General features: G+C 36.7%; 1 protein-coding gene across 3 annotated transcripts; it reads right to left on the reverse strand.

Moving 5' to 3' along the window:
- Window positions 1-2,777: 2,777 nt before the first annotated feature.
- LOC132040224 (uncharacterized) lies at window positions 2,778-10,349 on the reverse strand. Of its 3 annotated transcripts, none has more exons than XM_059430864.1 (8): window positions 9,566-10,349; window positions 8,457-8,580; window positions 7,273-7,402; window positions 6,291-6,327; window positions 5,928-6,120; window positions 4,731-4,851; window positions 4,528-4,611; window positions 2,778-3,778 (listed from the first exon to the last, which is right to left on the reverse strand). In XM_059430864.1, exons 1-6 carry the CDS (start codon window positions 9,797-9,799, stop codon window positions 4,754-4,756), a joined length of 816 nt encoding a protein of 271 aa, XP_059286847.1. In that variant the 5' UTR covers window positions 9,800-10,349; the 3' UTR covers window positions 2,778-3,778; window positions 4,528-4,611; window positions 4,731-4,753. The 3 variants fall into 3 exon arrangements, with proteins under 3 accessions (XP_059286847.1, XP_059286839.1, XP_059286852.1); XM_059430856.1 differs by having other exon boundaries at window positions 4,731-4,881; window positions 9,566-10,347; XM_059430869.1 differs by lacking the exons at window positions 2,778-3,778; window positions 4,528-4,611 and having other exon boundaries at window positions 4,734-4,876.
- Window positions 10,350-12,768: the final 2,419 nt, after the last annotated feature.

The raw sequence follows: 12,768 nt of genomic DNA on the forward strand, positions 1-12,768 counted from the left end.
CTCGGTTGGGTTTGACTCCCGTTGATTTCAGTTGGGAATTGGATTACCTGATTTGGGCCGGCCCATGTAAAGCCAAGCTAGCTCAATGAAGACTCTCAGTTCCATAACTTTTGGTGGGATATTCACATTTCATTCTCAATGTCAATGGTTATGTACAAGTCTATAGAACACCAAAATGGGAGGGAGATGTCTTGTGATGTATAAGTGTCGGATGAACCAAATTCTCATTAAATTTTGTTTTTTTCCAACAGATGGGGCTAACACATGTTCTATAATACCCCGTAAATATTCATGAAGCGTGAAAAGTTCTTAATGTTAATTAGTACTTAGTTCTGAATAGATTGATCTATAATAATACTTTTACGCTTTTCAAAATTCAACGAGGTCGCCATGATTAGGATGTTGTGGTAACATTTTGCTTAATTATATCTCTCATTGTGGCGGAACATTATCTTACTATTGGAAAAGAACGAGCTGCTTAAGTTTGATTGGGTGTGGCAACTAAATTTAATAGCAAGTAATTCTGTTATTAACGATACCCAACATTGATTGTGGGGATGTTTGGGATCACCACACCTTAACCGGAGGTCTCGGGTTCGAGCCCATAGAAATGAAAAAAAAAACTGTTGAGAGCGCCACCCCCAGAAATGGGCCCTGCAGTGCGCGATCCGAATTTAATTTGTTCCAATGCGGGTACCGAACACTGAATGGGAAAAAAAAACATTCGAGAATATAACTGTGCTCATAACTATGAGTTTTTAGAGTAACTTCACAAAATCTCAATTGCAAGTCATAGGTATTGCATTGAGGCGCAAGTAAGGCTGTTAAGAAAACTAGACTGCTGTTAATATAAAAGCGTGTAAAAGAAAGAGCAACTTTCATAAATGACTACATTTTGAGGGAGTTTTTTTAGGCATAGCTACATTTTAGCTAATTACATTACGTAGCTATAGTAGATTGTATTTGCGCGCTACAGTAAATTGTATTCAAAATTCGGCTGAGTCAGATTTTGCTGTATTCAAGTTCAGATTTAGTTGTATTCAAGTCAGATTTCAATGTATTCAAGTCATATGTATTCAACTAAACTGTATTCAAGCCAGATGTATTCAATTAAGTTGTATTCAAGTCAAATGTATTCAACTCAACTGCATTCATTTGTAGCTACTTTTACCTTTGTATTCACTTTATTATATTTAAAATCGATTGTATACAAAAATATCCTTCAAAATACACCCCCAAACACTGAATTTTACGCTAAAAAAAAATTAATGAATACACTCAAATACTGAATACAAGAAATAAAATTCCCTTTATTCATTTGTATACACTTCAGATTCACTCTATTCGTTTGTATACAAAAAAGATCTCCTTCGAACTATAGGGAAAAATACTGTATAACACTGTATGTATAGACTCCGATTTGAAATACAAAAAAATAAAAAAGCTCAGATCTGAGCCGCCACCGGAAAACAATCGGAGGTGGCGACGACGTAGATTAAAAAAAAAAAAAAAAAAACCTCAGATCTGAGCCGTCACCAGAAAACGAGTGGAGGTGGCAACAGCTTTGGAGATCGGTGTAGCAAAAACAATAAAAAGCTCAGATCTGAGACGGCGTCAGTGGCAATGAACGACGCCAGATCTGGGTATAGCTCCGGCGACTGCTGGCTCAGCGGCTTTCCGACGGATTTGAGTGGTTGATGCCTGCTCCGTCGAGTTGTATTCAAAAAGCTTCCATCTTCTCCACCGTTTCCATTTTCTCAGATCTATCGACTCCGGTTCACCAGAGCTAGAGCTCCTCGCCGGAGCAAGTGAGGGGAGAAGGGAGGGTAGAGAGATGGGAGGGCAGTGATGATTTTAGTAATAATAAAATATAGAGAGATGGGAGGGCAGTGATGATTTTAGTAATAATAAATTATTCTACTCTAAATATATATGTAGCTATTAATTGTATTTAACATATTACTCTTTGCTATGGGATGTAAATAATCTAAATGTTAAATCTAAATATGTACTAGAGTTAGTTATGCGATGTAACTATCCTAAAAGAAAACTGTGTAACAACTACTTTATTAGTGAAAGGAAACAATAAAAAAATTCAAAATACACTGTAAGTAAAATGAAACATTCACGTGGTATCAACCATTGCAAATGGAACCGCTTCCTTGATGTGCTTGACATTGCTCTCTGAATACTACTATCATACCAATTATTGCTTAAGTGGTTGCTCCCTTTCACTTCATCTTCATCTAAGTACCCACGTTCTATAGGCGATTTCTTGCTCTACATCAAGGGGGTAAAAACGCTTGACTATATAAATTCACATTAAAACCTTAAAAAACCCACCTATGATAATAACTTTATGTCAGCTAATCATCTTGGAGGGTGAACGTTAATTCATTAAAGGAAGCATGACATAACACGTACCCAAAATTCTTTCATCCGTGGACTTCACAAAATTGATGAACTTGCTATTTAGCAAAACCGTTCAAGTACTAATTATATTTACCTATATTTGTCAAAGCATTTCAGCTAAAAATTGAAAGATTGATACACAGACTAAGGACAACATAGAGACTTAAGGACGACATATGAATCTCAATTGATGTCCTTAAGAAAAGTGTAAATGCATATTGTAGTACAATTTCTCTGCTCATTGTACTATTTATCACACCTTTTTTTTTTCTAGTCAAAGATTTAAATGAGGCCGTTACCTCGCGCAAACAAAACTCATAAATAGATTATGCCTCCTTTTATTTCGCCGCGATCTTGCCAACGGATTTTCTCGCAATAGAGTTCCGTTGAGACATCCCTTTTAATCATGAATATTCAAGGAACATTGTTATGAAATATCTTGATGTTTGGATATCCATTTGTATTCTCAACTTACAAACTTATCCCATTATATCAAGATTCCTACTATATACCTACATTGACGTGACACTATCACTGACCATAAGAGGGGAAATCTCCCAAATACTATTTGTTGCACCTGAAATTATCAGATTACTGGTCTACCATTTACTCACAACTACAAAGCAAGCCTAGAAAAATGACTATCTAGGATGAATATTCATCCACTGATATTGTTCCACAATGGAACTGACCGAGAAACCAAGACACATTATTACTAACTACTATTGCACACAATGACAGATACCAACCGAAGGAGCAAAACTAGGCAACTACATCAAGCAGCAGCCACATGCTCCAAGCAAACCTGCGCAGGTGGCTCATATAATCGCACGAGATTTTTGCACCAGAGACCTTCTCCGGTACCCGAAAACAGCCCTGTTTTCCTTCCTTTGGACCTCCTTTATTTTCCTATTTTCCTAAGGAACCCCACACACTGTAATAGATTGAAAAACATAAAAGTGAAAAGGAATAGGTCCTAGAAAATAGTAGTTCATAGGTGAAGGCGAAGACCTGGATATGATCCCCTAGCCTAAGGAGATCGGACCACCAAAAAGAAAAATAAATAAAAGACAGCACACATCAAATGGACATCGAAGAGAAGTGTACACCTATAGACCAGGATGACACAGGTCTATATAAAGAATCATATTTTGATTCTCCTAAACTTGATTGCGGAGACCATCTTCCCGCAATCAATTGAATTATATACTTAAATGAATCAGTGCTTGAAGTCCTGGCAGGATTGTATATACAGACTGCGAAAGAGCGGTCCAGGCACTTGCTCATTTCTGATATGGTTATCTGAATTGCTTGGTATCTTACAAGTGATTCCCTCGAGTTCTTGGTGGCCATGACTTTGGAAGACCTGATATAGGAATGCAATAAACCTTAGCAAAATGCACAGGATTAACGTAACAGCTCCAACGAGCGGGATTTCAAAGCAATAACATACAGGGGAGGTAAGAGTAATCTGCCGTAAGGAAACAACTACAGGTAACCAAGTCAGCAACCAAAAATGAGCCCACATCTATGGGAAATTTCATAAAACTAGGCAGCGATTTTTTCCCCTGGAGAGGGGCAGTGGTGCTGGGAATTTTCTTTTCTTTCTTCTGATATGTTAGATATTCAAAATGAAGATTCAGTTTAAAGAATGTTTTACAAGGATTGGCCCAGAACCAGAAAAGAAAAATAAGGCAAAGTACTCTCCAGGATCATGTAACTGAGTGAAATTCATTTTGTATCACAAGAAAAGAATTCCAAGATCGACTTTTAAGTAGGCAGAGCAAAATTCAACCTGGTAGTCAGTTTTTTCTAATTTTCACTTTACAACTACGAGTACACCTGACAGAAGGGCAAGTTAGACAAAGAGCACCTGACTCGCCAAAATTAAGATTTCGTCTTATATATTTACATACAAGAGCTTTGCAATGGAAATTCATTGTCCAAAAAGTTTGTTCTTTTATTTAGACCCTATATTCATCCAGCCAGACTACCCCGAAATAGCAAGAAATAAAAAGAACTTGTGATAAGACCATGCAATGTGTATAGTCTAGTATTAAACATGTCATTTGAGAGAGACTACCAATGAAAATCTATCCAACGGATAATCAGTACCTCTGTTTGCCTCCCATCTGACGTTCAAGGTCATGTTCCAAGTCTACCACACAAATAACAGCGAGCCAATTCCTTGAATTCATCCTGTGAATGAAGCAACATCAGAAAGGGGAACAAAACACAAATAAGCATGTGTATTATCTTGAAGGTGTATCCACCAAATCAAAGCCAAGATATAGTAGAGGAATTCATAATTTCCTTACCATAATACATCCAGTTAAACCATTCAACCTGCCATTTGGTCAGAGCCACTGCTCTGAGTGAATTGTGGTGGGCGAGCTTGTACTGCAGTCTGCGACTGGCGGGGAGACGGCATACTGATGCCTGAAGAAATGGGGTGATCAAGCACCTTCACTAAAAAAAGATTAACTTTTTACTTTGATACAGACCACATAATAGAGATTAAAACAAAATGATCACCAGGGAGTTTTGCCATTTTACTAGAAATTTCAATATTTCGTGACAACGAAATGATCACCAGGGAGTTTTGCCATTTTACTAGAAATTTCAATATTTCGTGACAACTAAGGTCAAGCGTCATGGACAGGGAAAAGAGGGAAAAAGCACGAGTAGAGGCCTAAGGATGATAAAGCAGAAAAAGCAGTTGCTCATTTTCTTGAGATGCAGACTTTTTACAATAAGAACTCAGGAGAACTTTTAAGCAGTATCTTCTTAGCAATCAGATTAAACTGAGCAGGTTCCACTCAAGCAGTCTCTAAATCCCAAAACCAACCCCACAACCAAATACTTAGATTGAAAGGGAGGGGGGAGGGAGGGGGGAAGAGAAAAAGAGAGAGATCTTTTGGTATCTATCTGAGTTGGTCATTTTGAGTTGTGTTAGTACATACATGGTTGAGGGTCAAATAGATATTAACATTAACTATTAAAGTTGAACGGTTATTTACCAAAAAAGTAAAAAAAAAAGTGTTAACAATTTTTGTATGCTTTAGTACGTGTGTCAGCAATTTTTTTTTTGATAAAGCGTGTGTCAGCAAATTTATGCATGCAATCCTTCATCCTACCCTAATCCCTTAAATTTCCCTATTAAACCACATTCAACAGATCTGATAATGGGTGCCAAAATCAAGCTATTCTAATTTTGAATCAGTTAACTTTTAATGAAGTTTGACAGTTGGAAATGTCATCGTTCATATTGAAAAACTCAAGTTGTTCATATATATGATTAGGTTTGCTCCCTCAGACAAATGCCAAAATTCATCTCACAACATAAATAGTTAGACCCCTCAACTCAGTGAGTTGGTGCTAACATGAACACTAACTTTGTTCTGGGTTGAAAAAAAGACATGTTTGCATATGCAAACATCAAAAGAATAAACAGATCACTAAAAAGACACTTTCTTATTGCACAAGAGATGAAGTAATTTCTACCAAAGTAGTACCTGAATGATATGGTAGCTGCAACAGAGGAGCATTGTCTGTCGTATTTCCGCTAGTATTAGGTCTCTGATATTGAAACATCTGAGGACCTGGCATCACATGACCACGAAACGCATACGCAGGACCACCAGGTTGCACACCAAGTTGGCCATATTGCAATGCATTTGTGCCAACACTACTTGGTACCCCATACATCTGAATGAAACGCAAAAGTAAAAGATATAAAGCCGTGTAAAGGGAAATGATGCATAAGCCACATCCGTGGATAGAAAGTGATGCATAAAATCAGATGTCCACTAGCACTTCCTCAAATTAAGAGAAGAAAAGGATGCTATTTGACTTTCAACTCTGCAAAGTAGACTTACCTGTGGGTAAACGTAGTCTGGCCCATATGCAGGAAACCTACCAATACGTAATTCAAGAATGAAAAGAAAATTAGGTACAAATCCATGAGGACACTAGTGCATTTCAGGCAGTACTAACGTATTCATGAGCACAGCTAAAACATATTTGATACCACAAATTCTAATCAAATCCAAGGAAACACAGGACAACATCAACATACAAATATATACTGTCGCCACATCAGAATGAGAGATATCGACAGAAGACATTGTCACAGTAAAAGTCTCTTATTGCCTTCACAACTTAATTTTGTCTGGGGGACCCTGCTTGTTAAATAGAAAAGATCCATCTCTCGCATTTTTCTCTCATATAATTTAATTAGCAGAACACGACAGTTAAGGTGATAAAGATTATGCTGTGAGATAGGAATGCTAAGTCATTAATTCATAAGTCTATACGAGTTGCAGTGCAACATTTAGATGAAATAACTGTTAAGTATCTCGAAAGTCTGAATTAAGTTTCATTATATCTGCAAGAGAACAAATATATACTGTATTAGAATTTAAAATATGTTTTTCCACCCAAAACAAAAAAACTATATATATATATATATATATCTTTGGCCTACTAAGTTTGCTTAGTATATCAGCTTTTTACTCTCAGAAATTTGATGGACTAATTGTGGTATGCTCTCAACTAATGAGAAGCACACCAACGCTATCAACTCTTAGATACGAATATATCAAGTCAATATAATGAGGTATCTGCCACTTCGATCACCTGGAAAGACAATTGGAAAACATAAATCAGATTATTCCTTTTCTTTCCGTTTTTTTTTCCCAAAAAAACGGAACATTGATTCAGGTGATTATTAATATGATATCAGAATATATTCCCCTCACTTGGAGAACAGCAATACCGCGTGAGCGACCTAAAATTGGAAATTTGCATGCAATGGGAAACGGCGGGATTATATACTCTGCTTGGGTAATCATTACTGACCTAAATGGAGGATATGAGAATCCAGGCTGATAGCTGTAAGGAACTGGTAGCTGGTAATAGGGGCTCCCCATATACATACCCCTCGGGGCTTGTTGATTTCCCATGTAGGGCATTGGCGATCTCAAACGTCCTACAAGAACAAAAAATTGAAGGAAGGAAAAAGATGAGAGTACTTGTCAAATGTCCATAGTGCACCAAATATGCTACTATATCACATTAAATTTTGGTTTATTGTTAGCATTACGCCATTACCATCCTCTTATCCATCTACACAGATGGTAGACCACCTATGCCACACCAAAAGAAAAGGTCATAACTTGAGACAAAGTTTTTATACAAGTTCTCAAAACTTAAGAAATGTAATTGCTGGCTCTCCTGTTTCACTCTACTAAATTAAATTAACTTTAGTTTTCCCCATCTATGCACCTTCCATTGACGCTTTTGTCTAGTAACGTGGGAGAAGTAAGATAAAGATAACATCAGAGAGATCAGCTGACATAATTCTCCTTAACCACTGCCACATGAATGCCTAGACTTAAGGTGCAAAAATTAGAGGGAGGAGTATTAAAGTGCTGACTCATGAAAACCTGAACAAAAGAGGTTTTCACTCATGTTGTAGATGTTTTTTGTGTGGGAATCATAATGAGACAATCAGTCATCTTTTCCTGCACTGCAAATGGACAGACCAGCCGTGGAAGATGTTTATCAACCTGAGGAAGATCAGATGGGTGAAGCCTGGGAGCATAGAAGGAGTATTAAAGTGCTGGAACAGGGATGGGAATATAACAAGAAAAGAGGAGAGATGGAAGATTGTCCCGTCATGTATCTGGTGGACTGTTTGGAAAGAGAGGAACCAAAGATGTTTTGACAACAAGCAGAACAATTTACAGAAGTTAAAGATGAATTGTCTAGCTCTTTTTAATTTTTGGTGTAAACAGGAAATTTTAGGTCAGACAGAAGATATTTTTGATGTGTTAGATCTCTTGTAAGAACAGAAAATAGTAGAGGTCAATGCCGTAAATGTAACCTTTTGGAGGGGCACTAAATATTTTGATGTAGTACACCAGTTGATATATAGATTAACTGTTACAAGTCTTAAAAAAAAAAATAGACGGAGGAGAGAAAAAGAAAAACAACAAACAACTAGAAAAATGATGCATTATCAAAGAGAATATAATGCATACCATAAGGTAAGAGTCCTTGAGGTCGCCCAAGTGAAGCTAAGTTGCAATTAGCCCTTCTACCATCAATGATTGGATTAGGATTGGCACAAGCCCTCCACGCCGCTTCAGGATCATGGAATGTCACCTAATTTCCACATTAAATTTGTCAATACAAGTGATGATCAGAAAAATTGGACCTTTGAACATTATCAAGCATGGATGGTATCACCATAAAAAAATTGTTCTAGTACCCTTCCTGGTAAGTTGATTAGAAGATTGAGTGCTCTTTAGGTGTACGAATTTGCTGTTTGTAAATGGTAATTAACGATGGTTACCCGCCCACCCCAAAAAAAAAAAGGACACAGAAATGAGATATTACTCCATCTACAAGCCTTGAATGTAATTTACTGTAATACTTAAGAAACTGTAATTATTTTATTTTAGCACAGATATTACTCTTAAGTACTAATTAGTTGCCAAAAAAAGTAGTATTACTATTACCCAATTTGCACGCTGAAGGGGGGCCAAGAGTGCCATGCTATTACAGCTAGAGACAATTATTGCCAGATAACATGCACATAGTGTGTTTGCCTAATAAATTTAACATGGCCAGCTCATCCACGATAGCACTAAACCCCCCAAAGAATGTGCCATAAGACAATACGTACAAGAAAACATCCCTACTAAACTGTCAAGTTACAGTCTTTCAGTCTTCAGACAACTGTGTTTGCCTTTGAAATACTACTCCATTAACGTATCAAATTTGACAAGTCACCTTCGGTCCACCCATTAAATGACACAAAGAAAAAACCTTTCAATAATACCACTCCCTTAGTCCCAATTTACTCATGGTGTTCGACTTGGCACGGAGATAAAGAATGAAAGAAAGACTTTTAAAACTTGATTTTTCTAGCTAGAAAGCATTTTATTAAGGAAAAAATGAGAAATTTAAAGTTAAATTGCTACTAATTATAGAAGGTCAATCTTTTTTTTCTGGTCGAAAAGAAAAAGAGTGTCGTATAAATTGGGACGGAAGAAGTAGTAGAAGTTAAAAGTGATCTGAGAAAAGAGAATTACACATGATCAATAATTAAAGAACCAAAAGAAGTGAGAATTAAAGCACTACTCACAAAGCCATAGCCTTTGGAGCGACCAGTATGCTTATCAGTAATAACAACAGCTTCAATAATATCACCAAACTGCTCAAAATAACGGCGCAGAGAATCACTCTTTGTTTCCCAAGCCAACCCACCAACAAAAACCTTAGTATAAGTCGTATCACCAACCCCATATGGGCCCCGACCCGCAAAAGGAGAACCCGACCCACCACCACTACTACCACTTGGGCTCATCTGATATGCCATAAAAACAAGTCCCAAGTTAAATTTGATGAAAAAGATAGAATCTTTATCTTTATATACGATGACCAAGAACTCAAAACAACAAGGCAAAGTGATCACTGATCAAGAAACAAGTCCCCAATTAAAATTGATGAAAAAGATGGAATCTTTATCTTTATATAGGAATACCAAGAACCCAAAACAACAAGGCAAGTGATCACTTATCAAGAAACAGGCCACAATTGGTAAAGAAAAAAGAAGGAGGAATCTTTCCAAAACAAGGCAAGTGATGAGTGATCAAGAAAGGATGAAAGAAACTTGAATTGTAAGAAAAGAGTGAGGTGGCAATATGGGGAGAGGAGAGAGAGAGAGAAGGGTTAAAAACTCTACTAAAAACTCTTCTGGATTTTGCAAAGGAGAGAAGAGAAAGATGGGAAAACGTGTGGGGACAAAGGGAAAAACGCGTTATTCTAAAGAGAGCCAGCTAAGACTTGTCCTTTCAATCCAAGACTTAGAGAGAGAGAGAGAGAGAGGGAGAAAGATGCTCGGAACTAAGCAGATGGATAATGAGGGAGGGTTGCTATTTTAGCCGTGTCTGCGGAATCTTCCCGACAATTAAATTTCAATTTTATATTTCAAGGCATACGTCAAATTCGTTCCTATCCTTTTAGCATTATGTCATATAATCATTTTCGTTAAATTTTATGTTGCATAGGGATTTTCTTTTTGAATGTGGACACACCTAGGGAGATAGGACTAGCAATAAAGATATTCAGGACTACATGTGAGAGTGATTTTTGTGGAGGATAAGATATTAGAAGCGAGACTGAAATGGTTCGAACAAAGAGATGCAAAATACCTCAGCGTGAAGGTGTGATAATTTGGCTATGGACGAATTTAGAAGAGATAGAGCTAAACGAAAAAGTATTATTTCGTACGCTTAGGTCTAATTCTATCGATGAATCATTCGAGAACGAATTTAGAAAGACTAATCTAAATTTATTCAACCTTAGATGGGATTGGAGAGAGGTGATTAGACATGATATGACGTAGTTCAATTTTTGGACTTTACTGCGTTGGAAGAGAGGATTCTCGAAGTTCGTCATTGTTGTCTAGATACACTAACTAGTGTGGGTCTACATTTTTTATGGTTCGACCTCGGTATGTCTTGTCTAATCTTGTCACGTCATGTCTAATCACCTCCCCCAGATCTTTTTCAGCCTATCTCTACCTCTCCTAACTCCGCGCCAACCTCTCACACCTCCTTACTGGCGCATCCACACACCTCCTCTTCATATGCCCGAACTATATCAGGATAGGTGGACTACTTATATGAACTTGGGCGATTAATCCTCCCTTCCTACCAGAGTTGAGTTAGGCTCATGATCCATTTCCTTAAATGGTATCAGAGCTAGGCCCAGGCCCAATCCGATGTGGGCCCCGAGAAAAAAAGGGCAGAATGTTCCCGAGCCAATTGATCGGTCCCGGACCGATGGGGGATGAAAATGCCCACGGTCCATGAATATAATGTACACACTCCAGACCGGACAATGGATCCCGGATAAAAAGAATTTGTCGATCATTACGTGAGGGGGTGAAGAGAATATACCACATCGATGATGGACGAGAACTCTGGGCTCCTTATAAGGCTTGGGCAATAGGCAATCTTCCTCCCTTTGAGCTAGATTTTGGGGTGTGAATTAGGTCCAATGCCAAATTTGTCACATAACCCTCCTAGTATGCCCACACATTTAACCTCCCGCGTCACGTCACTGAACTTGCACTCTAGATACTCTTTTTTCTAGAAAATATTTTATTGAAAAATAAGTGAGTTTTTAAATTATATTCTAGTGTTTAATTAAATAAGTAGTATTATCCGAAGAACATTTATATGTAATCTAGCAAAATACTATGAGGGTGTAATATGGTTGGGAGCGGTGCTTCGGGGTTGGCTGGTGAAAGGTTGGGACGTAGGTGGGTGAAGAGGAAATAATGAACTTGAAATGTCACTTATGAAACTTGTTTTTCATACTTTGATTAGAAAAGTCAATTTTTTTTTTTTTTTTTTTTTTTAAAGGTACTTATTTTCCTAAAGAAAATTAAAAATGTTTTTCTCCATCTAGTGAACACGCTTTTAATTATAACTATTTATTCCAACTTGAAATTGTATCATATGGTCCCTCTAGACTGATCATTCAAGTAATTGCACATTTGAAGTATTAAGAAAGAAAGGATTGTTCAAGCATTCATTTAACTCATTATGAGTTGTCCATTAAGGATGACGAAATTGTTCATAGTGTAAAAATTGTGTAATACAATATGATCATACAGTTTTTGTGATGCATGGCAATTTTTACAAGAAAAAAAATTCAAACTTACCTCTAATGTTTGCAATTTACCTCGTATTTACCAATCGTTTTAGCTTTCAATATAGGAAAGTCTTCCCTTTTATCTTTCCTCTCAAGCATTGCCCCTCCAACTAATAGTTTTCCATTTTGGAAAAATGGAAAAAATGTGTTTATTTGGATGATATTATGAAAGCCATGTAAAAGTATACTCGGATCTTTTCTAATTGTATTGTTCAAGGGTACATCTAAATCTTCTTAATTGTTCAAAGTCGTGCTTGAAATTATTATTATAAAGGGGTCTATATAAATCAATTAGATAATTTATGAGTAAGTTTAGGTTTTTTATTTGCCTACTGAGCTCCACCTTGTCAAATGTCAAATATTATATAAATTCAGAAATATATTTAAATATTTTACCTTCTGACAATAGTTGCTCATTTCCCCCCTATTTGGATGGTGTTTCGCGTGGTTCATTATTATATTATTTTTTATGAAATCACGTTTGTTTTAATTATTCTTAAAATTATATTGTATGATGTTGTAAATCTGTTGTAATTCTATGATTATATAACCATGAAAAGGTTCAATTTTTATAACCACGAATTTAGTGATTTTTGAATGTTTACGTATTTTATTTTTTTCCAT

The sequence above is a fragment of the Lycium ferocissimum genome, chromosome 2 (assembly GCF_029784015.1).
Source record: "Lycium ferocissimum isolate CSIRO_LF1 chromosome 2, AGI_CSIRO_Lferr_CH_V1, whole genome shotgun sequence".
NCBI classification, from domain to species: domain Eukaryota; kingdom Viridiplantae; phylum Streptophyta; class Magnoliopsida; order Solanales; family Solanaceae; genus Lycium; species Lycium ferocissimum.

Bases quoted from the DNA above. Each gene is read 5' to 3' on its own strand.
- LOC132040224 (XM_059430856.1), bottom strand. From the start codon at position 9,799: ATGGCATATCAGATGAGCCCAAGTGGTAGTAGTGGTGGTGGGTCGGGT. The intron at 8,581-9,565 runs GTGAGTAGTGCT...TGTGGAAATTAG, and splicing joins GCTCCAAAGGCTATGGCTTT to GTGACATTCCATGATCCTGA. The intron at 6,328-7,272 runs GTCAGTAATGAT...ACGTATTGGTAG, and splicing joins TTCTCATATCCTCCATTTAG to GTTTCCTGCATATGGGCCAG.